At 37.1% G+C, this 16,939-nt stretch overlaps 1 protein-coding gene across 1 annotated transcript in view; it reads left to right on the top strand.

Moving 5' to 3' along the window:
* The window catches only part of CAMKMT (calmodulin-lysine N-methyltransferase), a 66,541-nt gene that overhangs the window by 16,568 nt on the left and 33,034 nt on the right, over positions 1–16,939 (top strand). The window contains exons 2-5 of the mRNA XM_008945928.1: positions 6,584–6,644; positions 9,652–9,706; positions 10,759–10,822; positions 15,954–16,020. Of these exons, the coding sequence (XP_008944176.1) occupies positions 6,584–6,644; positions 9,652–9,706; positions 10,759–10,822; positions 15,954–16,020 (247 nt within the window). The remainder of the gene's footprint in view (positions 1–6,583; positions 6,645–9,651; positions 9,707–10,758; positions 10,823–15,953; positions 16,021–16,939) is intronic.

Here is a 16,939-nt window from a genome sequence, read left to right as displayed (position 1 = left end):
CTGCTGTGGAAAAGTAAGCTAGCCATCCTCCCTGCCACAAATTACTCCTCTTGACTGGACTTAAAAGGTGGTTTGCCATGTGCAGAAGTCAGGTGCAGTAAGGCATGGGTGTAGGGTGCTACTGTAAAGGCTACTAAATACTTTTCTTTTTCCATACCGTGTGCATTTATCACTGAAGTTGCTTGCTGGCAAATACACTTGCAGTGAATTTCAGAATGCAGAGCCTCAGATTAGACAATGAGACTTTCAAAACGGGCTAGCTCTTGTGCTGATACTTGAGGTGGTCAAATGTCCGGAAGGACACGGTGCTCTTTAGCTGTTCTCCTTTTGAAAATCTCCTCTCAACTTAAATTTTGTAGGTAAATAGTTTTACCATTGCAGGCACAGTATCTGCAACCAACTTGGTGACAATGACCCCTCTTTCATCTGCTTCTGCTCTAGATGGGGGTAAACTAAAACTTAAGGATGTGAGTTTTAAAATAGGGCTTTTGTGTGCTGCAAAAAGAATGAAATAAAAAGAGGTTTTTCAGTGGATTTTCCCCTCACTTAAGTGACTAGTCTTGTCTTTAGATTACTATGAAAGTCATTTTTCTATGGAAGGTTTCTACTCCCCTATGTACACATTTTATGGCAGCTAAAAATTTGAATATATTTGCTATTAGAGCCTTATTCCATGTGTTTGGTTTTTAGATTCAGTACACCTTAGGTGAGATTTTAGGTAACCTGGATTACTGATTATCCTGTCTCTGTCACATTTGTGCATACTCTGTGCACAAGTGAATGAAAATAAAATCTTTATTTCCTGGCTATACTAAGCTACATTTTTAGTGATAAAATTGTATTGTAAAGGTGCTTGATGTCTGGAGTTTGAAGCAAGTTGAGAGCTAGAAGCATTTTTGAGAGCTACTTATGCAAACTAACTACAGCAGTACAATTATTTATAAGTAGTCTTTACTCAAGCAGTTACTCAAATTAGAACAACCATGTTATATGTGCAACAAGGTATATTTGGCAGACATATGCTGTGCATCTGCTTTGTACTTTGTTTTAATTCTGATATCCATAATTCCTATTTCTTCTTCTTCCTGGAAGTGAATTTTAGTGAATTTTGTTCCACTGACAGAAGGGCTCATCATATTGGTAAGAGCCTTATTTTGAAATTTACTCCAAATTACTTTGTTGTTGAACTTTGATTTTGATCAGCTCTCTTCCTTCTCCAGGACCTTCAGCAGGTGTGTAGCGTGCTTTGTGCTGTGCACGCTGATGGTAATCCACACAAAACCTAATCAGGATAAAATCATCAAACTGACCTTCCCTTGTGACTTCAATATAAGGCATAGTCAAAATAAAGTAAGATTTGATACTGTAAAATTAGAATTGTATTAATACTAGAGTAAGACTGGAAGGACTTTATTTTAAATTCCTAAAATCCTTTATGTTCATTCCTATAATTGTCTGTTCTGGTAGGTATCTTAATTTTGGGGGTTTTCCATCCACTCTACAGTCTTGTACCAAAGGAGATGGAGAATAGTTGCTTGTCTGTGTAGGTGGTTAATTGAAGAGCTCTGCAGAGTCCATTGTGGTGCCAGAGATTTTTCTGCCCTCCACCATCAATGTGTCTTTGTGCCAGGAAGGATAAAAACCACTTTTCTTAGAGTCAGAAAACAATTCATCATTGCTCAGAGCAATTGTTGGTATTTCTTCTGAGACATGATTCTTCTCTTTGCCCATAATGTTTTTTTCTTCTCACTTTGGTGAGTGTTAAAGTAAATAAGGTGATTTCACGTAGTCAAAAATCAGGACAAAGTAGGAAAAAAGATCTTTATGAGTATATTCATCTGGGGGAAATGACTGACTTCAAATTTAACTTGTCTTTGCTTTTGAGAGCTAAGGTAGGATTTGTCCAAAATTTACTTGAAACTTCAAATGAATAGGCAGATAACTCATAGTTTAATAGCACAAATAAAAGATATAATTTGAATTTTGAAATCAGATGTCTGTATACATGGCCATGTGAAGTGCTAGGGAAAAGTGAAAAAAAAATTTCCATTTGGCTAAGCTTGGAAAGGAACTTAATCTCCTAGTGTGAGTGAAGCAGAACAGCTTTATACCTCCCACTCCGTGCTTCAAGTGACGGTTCACTTCTCACCTCCAGTTGTCCCTTTGTTTCCTGTGTGTAGTGTTGGCAGATAGTAGAGCTGAGTTCCACTAATCTTACACTATCCTTGTTAAAGTGATCAGGAGCTACTGCAACTTCCTTGTACCTATGGGGTGTGGAGGCATAATGGCTCCAATCACCAAATGTCTTCTTTAAAAAGACATCTCAAAGTTCTTAGCACTCTGTCCTGAGACTTGTCTAATAACATTCTGTTTTCTAACAACTCCACATGAGACCTCAGTATTTGTTATCCAAACGTGTGCCAGCATTCTTTAAAATATATGGTAAAAATCCACAGAAGGGAAACTTCTTTTTTTTCTTTTTTTGTTAATACCGGATATTTTATTTCTACAAGAAGTTTTTCTGTAATATCATACAGGATTTCAGCATTTTTAGATGTGTTGCAGAAGCAACACAGGTTTTGTGTTGCTTTGGACTAGCGGTGCACCACCTGATGGTTAAAACAGAACACCCTCAGAAGACTCTCTACACATGATTTAGTCCACATGGGTTGAAAGCTGCTTTAAAGAACTGTTGTGTTGTGGCTAGTGCAGAAGGACCTGACACTTTTCCATTAGCAAGCACTATGAGAGTAATAAAACCAACTTATGTGTTCTTAGCATTATTGTGATTTTTGTTAGTGTTGTTTCCCTGTAGGAAAAATTGGGGTGTCTTTTTTGGTTACATCGTACCTCAAGGTGTTAGGATGACTCAGGTTATTTTCTTCACCTTCCCATACTTTCATTCTGTGTGTTCAAGTAACTTAAACTGCCCCTGTCTCCTAGTTTGGGTCCATAAAATGCAAAAAGAGGACAATAGAAATTTATGTTGTAAGTTCTTGTGAGGTAGACTCCATTACTATGGTAAGATTTTTTTGCTACAGTGGTAAGTGCTGTAGAAATGCCTGTATTTTGTATGTCTCTGCATATACATATACATTTCATATACATATACATATACATTTCTCCATCCATCATCAGACTATTTTGTGATGATGTTTTTCTACCCCTACTCGTGTACTGAGTATCATGAAGCTGTCTGGAAGTAGACGTCATTGCTCTTGTGGCATGTTTGTAGTGGATTTCTGATGCCATCCTGATGGTGAAAGGATAGAAAGTCTTGAAATGCAGGCAGGTGTTGCTCTGTGAACACTATCTCTTTCCCATGTCTTCAGACAGGCCAAATCACTGTCCTTCCTGAGTCTTTCCTTTAGACACCAACACAACTTAATTTTTTAGTTCATTTCAATAGAGATTCAGTGTTTTCTGGCAACTATCCTCTGTTTTCACATTGCAGTTATCAAGGCGATAAAGAGTTTTAAAACCTCCAGGAAATGTCACAAAGCATTTATTTTTGCAAAAAGAAACTCTTGTTTCTCTCAGTTTCCCTGTACAGTGATTTTTTTTTAGCCCCTCCATCTAAGACTTGTAGTACATTTATAAGCTTTTAAATACAAGCACCATTTGGGGGCCTTTTGATATTCTTTTGCCTATACATGTGTAAATAATTGACTGTCGTGTGTAAGGACCTGCACATCTAAATAGGTACCCATCCAGTGTTATGTATTTGTATAATCAAATTCATAATACAAAGTGAGAATATTTTTTTTTTATTAAGAAAGAATTATTTTAAGTGCATTCACGCAAAACTTAATCCATATCCATATGTATGTGTTTGCAGGAAATAAATTATGCTTTTCATGACCTAGTGGGAGTTGTTAACTTACAGGAATTGCTGCATTTCTGCATTACAGCTGTACAGTTTGTAAAAGAAGCAGAACTATCTTATACTTGCAACTTCAAAATGTAGGTCATTGTGTTGATGAATGTAGGTCAGAGTGAAGGGGAAGAAGACAGAATGCAAACTCCTCCACATGGATCTTTAAGCTTATCCCTGTTTTGAAGGTAAAGAGGCTTACCTACCTGTTCAAGCACGAGAAGCTTTTCCTTTTACTAAAATTAACACAGGTATTCTGGCTTCTGGCTCCTTGGCTTAGCTGGAAGCACTGTATGCTTCCACACTTGAGACCTGTGTTCATGAAAGACCTCCTGACTCCTGCTTCTTTAGCTGCCAGCCGTTTATATCCTTGCTGAGGGGATACTTCCTTCCCTGTGGGGGAAGGGAGCGAGGAAGAGATGCATCACTAGCATCTACCTGAAGAAGAGCATTGTCCTTCCAAAGGTGCTTTACTCTTCTCTCAGCACAGAGCTATCTGATACACCTGCACTTGCAGCTGGCAGCAAGGTTGTAATGGTAGCAGGGGAAAGAACGGTGATCCCTCATAAAAGATTTAGTGACACCATTTGAAGTGCCCTTTCAGTAACAGCCACAGAAAAGTGAGAGACATCTGACTGAGGGTACTGAAAATTCACATGCTGAAGGATTTTGCTACAACTGACGAGTATTTTTAAAAATCACTCAGGCTAAAAGTTTGCTCTAAAAGGCTTTAGATTTTTAGTGTTTGTGGGTGTGTGGGGTTTGGTTTTTTTTTTTGGTAATGTGAGATATAAGTATTATAAATGGTGTTAAATTAGCAGTGTCTTCACTAAATATTAAAGAAGCACTTTTATTGCTTGAGTATACACCAGTCACTGCAAATGGAAACATTCTTTATATTATACACTAAAATATTTAAACAGTTATTATATTTATTGCAAAATCTGTCATATTAGTGTATTTCAATGCTCAAAAGCGTTGAAATGCTCAAAAGGGAGATGGAAAATCCTGTACAATTCTTAGTGTATGTTTCACTGAAGAATGGGTAGTCGTGTGTGAACATTTTTTTTTAACCCTTAGCAAGTCTGAGCAAAATAGCACATTTTCAAAGACCTAATCAGCCTAAACTGTCATAAACAGGACAAATACCAATATTACTTTAGTGATTTTGTTATACATATGGGTTGTCAGCCTAGTTTTTTTACCTTTAAAATCTTTGCCATACAAAAGTTATGTGCAAAGTTTTAGCCAAACCCTGTCTAAGCTTTTGCTTGATCTATGTGCAGACAACACATTCATAACTTTTCATTATTTATCACTATGAGTAATGGTAGTTTAGAATACTTAATAAAAGAAAGGAACAAGTATATATTTGATAGTTACAGTCAGGGTCTAAGGAAGGCAGTTTTTCTCCCAAACTTCTGCATCTATTAAATGTGTTGTGATGTTTTTAAACTCTCGAGAATACAAAATTATAAAAAAAGGTCTAAAGGATAGATATACTTAGTAAACTGCATGGAATTCAGTTTACCTGTCTAGAAACATTTAGAGTATGCTCCTGCACATCAATTTTAAGTTTACCAGAAATATTGAAGTGTCTGAGTCTGTAATAGAGCTTCTGTCACGTTAATTCATGGTGCTCTGTGTTGTGTGGGGAGGCTACCCCTTGCTTTTACCTGGGGATAGACATGTAAGCAGGTTTTTTTCATGCTTACAGATGGAAAACACATATAACCATAATTTGGCTGCATATGCCTTTGGTTCATCCTCCCTGAACGTCAGGAGCCTGACTCAAGTGCTTGAATACAAGTCTGTTTGCCCCAGGCTCCCTCCCTCCAGCAATGGAGATAGGAGGAGAGAGTGCAAGCCATGCAGGATCTGTGCTGCCCTCCCTGTGGGCCACGGTGCTTGGCTTGGATGTTCCAGTGAGGAGGGAAACTGCTCTGAGGAACCAGCAGGTTTCATGAGGAAATGGTATTGAAGGGGTAAAATTTCATGGATGCCTCCAACTGTTTGCCAAGATTGACAATGACCAGCACAAGTTTTATGATGGAAGCTTATGAAGTTGTGAATAATACAGATTAGGTGAAAAAAGCACTTGGATCTCCTCTCTTCCTAAGGAACTTCTTGAGCCCCAGCTAGAAATCCTACTGTGTTACTGTTATAGGCCTGTATTTGTCCTTAGCACGTGTTGCTGGTCAGTGTCCCTTACAGTCAGACTGATGTCTGACCTAACAAAACCTAAGAGAAAAGGAGCTAAATAAAAAGCAACGGTGAATAAATGAAATGATTGTAGAGAATAGCTACTAGAAAAGGAGGGGGCTTCTGTCCAGTCTTAGGGCCTGGTGCAAACAGTTTGATGTTCATGTGGATGTCTCAATGTCAGAAGTTTCACAGAATTAAATTTTATGTAACTTTTAAAGTCTTGACCATTGTATGTATACGTACATGTATATGTTTGTGTGTGTGTGCATGTATCTATAAAGTAAATTTCTGATCATTAGTCAGGATGAAAGCCATGAAATTTTCAGTTCTAATGTGTGAGTCAGAAGTCTTCCATTAAAAGTCTTACTTGTTTCTTTATTCCATGGTATTATGGCAAAATTAGAAAACGAAACAGTTGGTCTGCAAATGGTAGTATGTATTTAAGTATCATTTTAGAACCTCCAAAAAGTCTGTTCTAAGAAAGCAAATATCTTTGTTTTCTAGGTCTCTGGCCATCTGAAGAAGTGCTGGCTTACTACTGCCTGAAGCACAATGAAATATTCAGGTACAGAGTTAAACAAAAAAAAGATATTTTCCAATATGTTAGTTTTATTGTCTCTGCATGGTAAAGATTGCTATGATTTAAGTCTTCAGATTAAATTTAAAATGTTCAAGGTGAAAGCAAGTTGCTCTTAACAAAGAATTCTGAGCTGCCTTTGGGTACTAATATTGCACAGCAAGCTTTCTGCTATATGTCAAAGACTTTTGATTTCCACTCAAGGCGTTTTATTTCACTTTGATTTTTGGGAAACAAAAGTGAAGCTCCAATCGATCAGTACTGATTGTGAAGGTCAGGAAAAAAAAAAGAGATTCTTTAAACCAACATCTGTTGCAAAAGCAAGCAAAATATTACCTGATAAAATACATAATAATCACTTCCTATAGCGATGGAGGAATTTGCACGCGTGTTTAAGTCTTGTGAAACAGTTTTGAGATATCTGCACTTCTGTTTGTTTTTATTTATTCACATTTTCTAAATGTGTAGAAGACAGTTATTCGAAGCTCCAATAGGAACACCTGAAAATAAAACCCATCCTGCATCCTCTCTCTTTCCCCATGAGTGTACAGAGCCTTGCACTTGGAAATCCTTGATGTTTCATTGTCCAGAGGATGAATGAGGTGCAAGAAAAGCCATTATAACAATGCATTTGGAGGCATAAATTGTGTTCCGAGTGAGGGTGCAAGGCTAAAACCAAGTAAACCAGCTTGGAGTATACAAAATCCCTCCATCTGTGTACATATGGTGTTGGTAAAATAGGGAAGACCAAGCTGTAAGTAAGTCCTTGCCCCTTGTACCAAAGCTGAAAGTATATGAGCTGGTTCCTGCAGCTTGCTCAGACTCCTATCTGAAATCAAAGAGCTGGCACCAAAGCATGCCCTGGTTCATAAATCCTCCTTTGTACTCTGTCTGCCACCTGAATGGAGCCCACCCCATTAGAGGGGGCAGCTAACACGCCTAATGTGGTAGCCACTGCTTCAAGTTGAGCTGGGCATTGTGTGACTCCTGCTGCTGTAGTGGAGGTGTCCCTGTGGCACTTTGCTGTCCAGCCCTGTGCCGTAGCTTGTACATGCTGCTTGTTCCCAGGGGCTCTTCACAGCAAACCTCCCTGTGCTGCCCACTAAAAGGGTATTTTCCTAGTTTGTGTACACAAGCCTGGATACTTCTCTTTCCATGGAGGAAATGGGCAGTTTCACATCCAGGTTTCTCAGGATTATGCTTCCTGACAGTACTCTCGGACTAGAGTTTCTTATTTTGTTTCTCGTTGGTAAATGTCATTAAATATTTCCTGAGACATGGATATGATTTTCTTCAATTGTCTAATAAGGGAACTTTGTTTTAATAACTGAAATAAGTTATTTATATGCATAAATAGGTACATGTATATGTCTGTATGTATATGCTTGTATGTGATGTGCATACATATTTAGTTGAAAATGCACCAAAAACCCCTCACTAGGTACTTTGTGTTTATTTCAATAAGCATGATTCTTATAAAGGATTAAGTGACTTGTAAATCTTATGCAAGTAACCATATGTATATGCTTTTAATATATATGACACGTACGGTTTAGAAAAATAAAAACTTATGTGGGGAAAAATGTATTTAAACCACAAACTTGCAAATTTCCCACATCTGTTTTGTATTCTCTTTGGGTTTATGTACAGCTTGTTCCTCTGAACTGTGTCCGTCTTTTGTCTCATTTCCGTTAAATAGGACAAATAGGCTTTTTTCCAAATAAAATTTGTGACATCTCAGAAAAATAATTCTATCCCATCCAGGCAGCAAGCATTAGTATACCCTCATGCAGCCTAGTCTGCTGGCTCAGTGAACAAACTATCAGCGTCTGTATGCTGATAGTGATATGGCATCCTAGATGCTCTTCCTAAATATCAGTGTCGAGTGAGTAGGGGGGTAATAAAAATAATAGTTTTTCAAATGTTGGTATTTTAGCAGAGAAGAAAGAGTGCATCAAAAAAAAAAAAAAGAAAAAAAAAGAAAAAGAATCTGCTTAGCTGAAATTCCATTTTCTGCCTGTCAAAAATGTCACAATGGGAACATTTCTGCCAGCTGTAACAGTTGCCACAGATTTAGCTCTCAAGCAGCGTGTTCCTAAACCGAGGCTCTGCCTTGCCCTAGACGCCGCTTCACGCGGTTTCGGCGCGGGGTCAGCTTCCCTCTCTCCTCCCCTCCTGGGGCAGGCCATGGCTCTGGGGGACATTCTTTATGGCTCCCCCTGCAAGCTCCCATCCAGCACGCTCCCTGTGCCAAATTATATTTCACATGCACGTCTTAATAACCGCGCGGTATGGTCTAAGTTAAAAGCAGCCTTTTAGACCATGCATTCAGCCCTCTGCTCGGGCTCCGTTTGGGCTCTTGACACCAACTTCGTTTAGTTTTCCGTGGTGTAACTGTTTGCTGCTCCCATCGTTGTTCATAACAGCATTGTTTGTAGGTCACTTGCAGATTTAAGTGCTAATTGAAGGATCGGATTTCTTCGTGTGTTAATTGTTTCGTGGTATACGGCTTGTTTTAAAACTCTCCTCTTTTTAATATTAGCAGGCTTTTAGGCATAGCTGTGTGGAGAGATATAGATATAATATTAATTTCCCCATTTACTTCTCTAACTGTTTTTGCAAGAATGAATGTGGATTAACATTGTTATCCTTTCCTAACAATTATCTTTCGCTACTCTAGCTAGTTTAGTTCTAAAAGACAGAGCCATTGACAAGGGAAAAAAGGGAACCTTCTCAGATTTTTCAGCTCAGCGGTGGTAATGTTGCACTGAACACTAATGAGGGAACCCCCACTGATTTGCCTGCTTTGTGACTTTTCTATTTCATAATTATTTTTAAAACGCAAAACGACATGAGGTAGCCTAGTCATGTCTCTACAACTTCCTGGTAGCTCGGGTCTTACTGCAGATGGCAATTTGTTCTTGTAACATATATGTCTCTCTGACCATTTTCATCTAATTTGTATGGGTTCTACCATTTCCTTTCTCTCTTTCAGGGACCTTGCTGTGTGTGAGCTAGGGGGTGGCATGACATGCTTGGCTGGGCTCATGGTAGGTCTTTTCTCAATTCCAATCCCATTCAGAGGAAGAAACAAAAGGAAAAATGTTCCAGTGCCTCCAACTGCTGGGTCAGAGAACTGTCAACAGCCTCAGCTGCGGTCAAGCTGCAGAGTCTTGAGAGACCTTCTAGATTGACTTGCTTTCGTATCATATTGATTTTATGGTTGCCTCGATGAGCAGAAACATTTTACCTCCGTGTAGTCAATATCTCTTGTTGTGACATTCCAGGCCACGTACGGTCTGTCTTTCATTGCCATCGCCGAGGCTTTTTTTTTTTTTCAGATTATAGTCCCATTTGCTAAGATACAGGAATAGCCTGGCGAATCACAGTTGGAGCACCATGATATAGCTGCTAATGTTTTGCCTGCATTATTACACCAACAAACATGATCCAGAGCTCTCGGTAATTAGATTCTTTTGAATTAGATTGGCCATTCAGGAGAGTCGTTCACCATTCTCTGGGTTCTGAGTCATGTATTCAGGAGATATTATGTAGCAGTGCAGTGCATTAGACAAGTTTTTATGTCTCTACAAATAAAAGCATATTGTTACACTGATTGGCATTTGACAAACCTGTCGCTCTTATACAATGTGTCGAGGTTACAGCCCAATGTGCGAGCATGTCAAAGCTCACAAAAAAATTACCCTTACAAAGCCATCTGCCTGCAATGCAAAGTTATATGAAGGGCATCAGGCAGTCAGACAGAAGCAAGCTGAAAGGCAGAGTGACAGCCTTGTATGATGGCTCTACTAGATAAACAGAAGCCCGCAAATGAAAGCCTCTCAGAATACCATCATCCGCTGTCACAATGCAATTACGGAACAGAATGATAGCAAGATAGAGGCTCCCGCAAATGGAATGATAAAAGTATTGACTGATTTGATTGAATGATTAAAATAATGCAGACATAAAATGAAAAAAGATTGAAGATTGTTACAGAGAAATAGGTGAGGAAGCATGATACTGAAGGCTTGTCACTCCTGTCTTCACTTCCACACAGACAAGCATATTTGCTCATTGTTTGCTGTGCTCTTTTTTTCAGGTTGCTATTTCTGCAGATGTCAAAGAAGTTCTGTTAACTGATGGAAATGAAAAGGCCATCAAAAGTATCCTTATTCAGATAGAAAACTGGTTTGTTGTGCTCGTTCCTTTTTACTGGCTGAGTAACAATCGATATAAAGACAGACAGCATGGGGTATATTAAGAAAAAGTCCCCACATAAGTAATTAAAAAACAGATGTAGAATATGTTGAACAGAGCTACAGCTTCCCCTGCAATAAATGCCACATTTTCTTCTTATAATTAAAAACGTACGTCTTGGTATGGTAGTTTATATTTCTCTTATGGTCAAATGCTGTGTGTATGCTGCACGTTACAGGAGGTGTAGCAGTGAATCAGATCATTAGCTCCCCATCACATATTCATTTTGCAGAAGAACTAGATTTGTATTTTTTATGTTCAGATACTAGGCTCTTAAAGCATAGCCAGTGTTTGTATATTGCCATAGCTTTTCCAGCACAGATTGAAATTCATGGTTTCATTGCTGCTGAGAAGTTATAACTGCCTACGAATTACCCGTTTAGTGTGCTTAATCAATTATCAATTTATCATTATTTCTCTTGATGTAAGATTGAAAAACTCCTCTGTCGCTAGTAGAAAGTATTTTATTTTATTTCTTATATTAGAATAAATTGCTATTATGCCCTTCTAATATGAACACATAGTTCAGAAAATTGAACTGGACTTTGACTAAGCGAGAGAACGAGTGAGCATAATTTGTGACCACATTAAATATCAGCACAGAACAAGAAGAGATATATACAGTGAATACTAATAGCCCTTAGAAATTGAGAGGAAAAAAAAAAAGGAAGATATCTATTTGCTTTTGTTCCTTGGTAATCTTTCAGTTTGCATTTTCAGGCAGACTAGTTTTTCAGGTGTTGGCCACTGCATCATCGGAGTTATTTAGATCTGAGTTTTATATATAAATATTTTTAGAGCTAAAGTAATGAGTATTTATTGCAAAAATAAGTTAAACTAATTTGTTGTTTAAAAAAATTGCAGTTGCTGGTGACTGTTAAAACAGGAGACATTGCAGTGCAATATTATTAGCTGCTACCTTTAAAAAGGCTTTCACAGAGGTAACTGAGGAAACTATAATTGCTTACAACACCTTAACAATTTCATGCTAAAACCAGCCAATCCTAGATCATATCTTTTAAAACTTCAAGTAAGCCTTATAAAAGTCTCCTTTTTTTTCTTGAAAATGCAAGTTCTCAATTGTGTTCCAAGTTTTCTTAAATTCTGGTTTGTTTTACGCATGTTTTGAGGAGGAAGTATTCATTATTCTGTGAATTTTAATCCACATCACCCCTTCCAATCTTTCTTCTATGTCATTATTAAGATGAAAAATGTGGGAGAAAAGAAGTGTTCCAAAACTAGCCTAACAAAACAAGCTCATGTTTTATAGAAGCACAGGTATTTAACAAAAGGTCGTTTTACCCACAGAAAGCTTCAGGTGAGCTCAGTAATCATCAAGTCAGCAAATATCTTGCATAGCAGATTTCATAAACATACCTGAACTTTTTTTGAATTTACAAGTCTTCTAGAGCAAGGAAAATTGGTGAGTGTTAAAATTATTCACTCAGTCTTTGGAATTAAACAAATTAAAGTGTTTTTATGCCTGAAAAAGATACTGTTAATGTCATCTAATTAGCACACCTTAGTTTTTCACGACATATTTTAGAAATACCCTGTATTTCCAAAAGTCTTACAAGAAGTCTTCATCTGTATTCACTCAGTGAATCTCTTTCAGAGAAGTGATTGGTGGAAGGCTCGAACAAGAATTTATTTTTCTTTTTTAACATTTGGTGCTCTGAAGGCTCAGCATTCAAAGTGCTTTTATTGTGTTGGATTTTACAATGGGCTTAATATTAGCAGGGTGCCAAAGTGCAACAGACTAAGAACTTTACAGTGTAGGTGGAATGTATTCTTAAAAATGCACATCATGAAATTTATGTTGCATTTTATGTGTTTTATGGACTTTAATGGTGATTTTATGATCTGTGTTATGGTAATTTTTCTTTTACATTCTTTTCTGTGGTGACTAGCTATAACAGAAGTTTAGGCTAAATTTAGATCTCCTTCAGCCACGTGAGACTCAATGAAATCAGTAAGAATTTTCAGTGTAACTGGTAATGGTGTTTGGCCCCAAGTGCCACATATGACAAATTAGGCATTTCTGCTAATTTTTATTACTACTGATGGTATTTTTTAATTGTTCAGCATACCAAATTAAATTAATGTGGGATAAAATACTGTTTTCTTTTCTCGATTCTGCTCTTTGGAAGTACTTAATGCCTAGTATTATGTTTTTTATGTAGGTATTATAGATTAAAATAATCTTGTTTAAAAATTACTGTTTACATCTTGTCTTTAAATTCCTTATGAAGCTTAAATTACATGCCAGTCATACTATAATATCCAAAAATTACTTTGCAAAAAGTAAACGTGGTTGTCAACAAAAAAAAAAAAAAAAGAAAAAAAAATCACTGTCAGAAGCCAGGAAATCACCAAGCAAGCCTGCTAATTATTCTTAATGGGCAAGATGAGCACATTAAGAAACAAATGAATACATCAGTGAAATGTAATTGAAAATCGACCTGGCAATAGTGCATTGCATCTGAGAATCTGCCTTTGTATTATCGTCATCATCATAATTATTGTTGTTTTTGTTGTTGTTATCGCTATTCAGTGAGCGGAACTAACAGCTTTGCTTTGTGAAGTCTCAAGCTTTTGAGGGTTTGATTTTTCTTTTCATTTTTGACATTCTTCGTGTTATCCTCTACTTCATACTGCCACATGAAATATTCACTATGTACGTTTTCAATATCTCTATTAGGATATGTTACTAAAATGTTACAAGTTAAAACAGTTTACAGATATGTTCATTTCAAGTCACTGTTATATGAACTGTTTCACCCTGAAATATATAGCCACATCTGATATTAATCAGTGGTCTTATACATGAAGTTTATGGAGGTTTTTTTAAAGGGATATTATGATTTGAGTTACTAGTCCACTTAAAAGACTTCACCCTAACTCACTCCTGCTAATCATGGGCAAATTTTAATTGATTAACAGATCATTTATTAAAAAAACAATAGAATCAAGACAGATGTTACGGCTTTTGCAGCTTTGTTCGAAACTTTATTGTTGATTTAGTGTGTTTTACCTAAGTTCTTTCAGGATCGTTTAAATAAAGAAAGTATTAAAAGAAAAATATAGATATTTCAAGTGAATACTAAAGATATGCCTGGGTAAATTTATCATAATCACCCCCTTTGTAATTTTGGGCGATGTGCATTCACATACAAATTTTCCAACTTAGGTAATATCTGTGACATAGCCAGTCATGAACATCAAATTCTGTTTCCCCAGAACATTTGAAGTATCTATAATCGATTCAACATGTCCAAATCCAAGGATGAGGTTCATTTTTTAGTAAAAATTGTCTCTTATTTCAGAGAGGCTGTGTACCTTCTTCTGCTTTAACTCTGTCTCACACCATGCACTAGTGACTTGAACTACTACTGTCCGAAAGCATCAATAATACAAAACATTGTTGCAATGCACTATAATGGCCATTAAAATATAGTGTATGGATCTTTCAACAGTCCTGGGAAATTTAGGTTAGAGAGGTCATGTTCAGCCTGAATGCCTGAAGACATAGGCTCATAAATTATTTAAAAAAGCTAGTGTTAACATATTTACAACAATTATTAATACTTTTGCTTGGTTATACAATTTAAGTGCAGTGTAGCTGATTTATCAACAATGTTACTGCTGCCTCTCTTTAAAAATAGCATGCTTTACTCATGGAATTATTTGTGCCTTCCTTTTTTTTTTCACAGGTATAGACAATTCATTACTACTTCTCATTGTATATTGTGGAAAAGATTTAAAAGGCGTGTCCCAATCACAGAGATTTGTTTAATGAGTCTTCTGTCATTCCATTTCTAGTTTTTGCCTTCATGAAATATTAATTGTCTTTTCTTTTTCATTGTTTGGATAGAGGCTTTCCTAAAATAACTTTTCTTTAATAGCCAGCTGTGTTAGGAAGGCACATGATGTAATTTCAGCAAAGTAAGTGAAAAGATATATCGCTGATATTTTAAATTAACACTCAATTTTTTTATAAGAGCACTTGTAAAGAATTCAGCATTTTTGTGCAGCCTCCAAATTAACATTAGTTTTCCTGTACCTTAAATAAGAAAGAAGGACTATTGACATCTTTACCAAAAATGTCCATTTAAAATATTTTTTTCTCTTTGAGAATGAGTCATTGAAATATGTATGGATTCACACTGGGTGACATTTAGTATTCTCTTAGTTTTCAATTACTTTCTACATCTTTTCCTACCAATGGCTTCTCACTAAGCACAAAGGATTCATGATGAAGATTATCTTCCTAGGCCTAAATGGCTGGGCACAGCTTCCCTTGAAACTTTTCACTGGTGGCCCTTGCTTTGGCCTGCCTGAATGGCTACCCACAAGTGACTTGGTCTTTCAGACTGAAAGAAGCTGGACAGGAGGCTGAGGCACTGTTGAGGTGCCTATAGGGAAGAAAAGGTATTTATTGCTTTCTGCTACCTTTTGTAGTGGTTCCAAACCATTTCCAAATGGACAAGAAACTCCCTTGCCTATAGGTTAAGATGCTCCAGTTGTGTGTTGGATTTCACACAGAAAGAGCCAGGAACAAAGATATGTGTCTTGTGGCAGGGTCTTGAAACCCAAACACATCCAAAATCTCAGCAGTGTGATCTAGTGATGCAGTCAAAAGCAGCATAAACTAAACTGTACCTTGAGTGACCATGCTAAAGAATTTCAGTTCACTGTGGTTGTAATTCTTTGATTTGTAAACAATAATTGCCTTTAAATGTATATAAGGTATGGGGAATCTTTTTCAGTTCCTTCAGTAGCTACAGGGCTAACAATTCCTTAAATAAAACAGTACATAGAGTTTGGCAACAAGAGCAAGTTGTTGCATAGATGCATGGCTGATGTGCTGGAGTAGCAGTGTAAAATTTATGCTCCTGAAAACAGACTAAGTCTCACCACAGATTAAAGAAGACCAAACAGATAAAAGACATTATGAAGGTATTATCAATGAAAAAAAAATTATTATTTGTATTGCTGCTGTAGTTTTGCAGATAATCCTTAACAAACACACTACAGATGTAAGTGAGATCATCGCAAGAAACCAAAATGCAGGAGTATTTAAGGCTCAGAAAGTGTCAAGCTGGTAAGATGCTGACTTAACTGCTTTACTGATTCTTGCATGTAATTCTGTATTTCAAGTAAATGTGAAATGAATTCAAAAGTGTGAAAGTGTGACCTATAATACTGATGCTGATGTAGATGTATATACAATATAAGCAGGTGATGCACCACAAATTTGGAAGTATTAAAAAACCTTTTCAATTGCTTTTTAACATGGCATATACAATGTGATTAATCTTGGTAACATTATCTCTCTATTGGTGCATAGTTGAAATTTGGCTGCTTTGGAGACAACTTTACTCATTGTACTGAATCTGAAGCCTGGAATGAATGTACCTAAATCACCGGCAGGTTTCATTTTAAATAGGTCTGAGAATTTAGGGTGGCAACAAATCCCACTTGCCCCTGCAGCAGGTGTCAGAGCATCCATGAGAGGTTTTTTGGTCATCCTCTCTGAGCAATCAATGTCTCCTTGTTGCTGCAAGGACAGATGGAGGGAGCATGGGAGGCAGGTACTGCATGCTGGGCTCCTTCTCTCATTGACTATGTCCTAAGGTGTAGGGCACACCCAACATTTTCTCATAGTGCACCAGCTCTGTTGTCTCCAAGTTAGCCTTGAAGGCATTCTCCAGAGGGTGATAGTTTTAGAGGTTCAGAGAATTTGGTTTGAGATCATCTCCAGAGCCCTTCCTGACCCACCCTGTAATAGGTGGTGCTGCTGAGGTTAACTGTTTATCTATTGTATTGAGGTATCTCCAGGTACAGTATGGACTGGAAGCAGCTGAAAATTTGAAATGTGCTCACTTCTTGTAGTGTTTTAAAAATTAAATTGTAAAGTACTTCATTCATGGTATAAGATTAAGAGTTAGAATGTGTTTGGAGATGTCCACCTAAGAGCGAATAGCACGCTATTATTTGTGAGCCTAAATCATTTTTTTTGA

Source organism: Merops nubicus, unplaced genomic scaffold, assembly GCF_000691845.1.
Source record: "Merops nubicus isolate BGI_N331 unplaced genomic scaffold, ASM69184v1 scaffold4698, whole genome shotgun sequence".
Classification (NCBI taxonomy): Eukaryota; Metazoa; Chordata; class Aves; order Coraciiformes; family Meropidae; genus Merops; species Merops nubicus.
The sequence above is the reverse complement of the archived record's forward strand: the minus strand, read 5'-3'. Positions and strand labels throughout refer to the sequence as shown.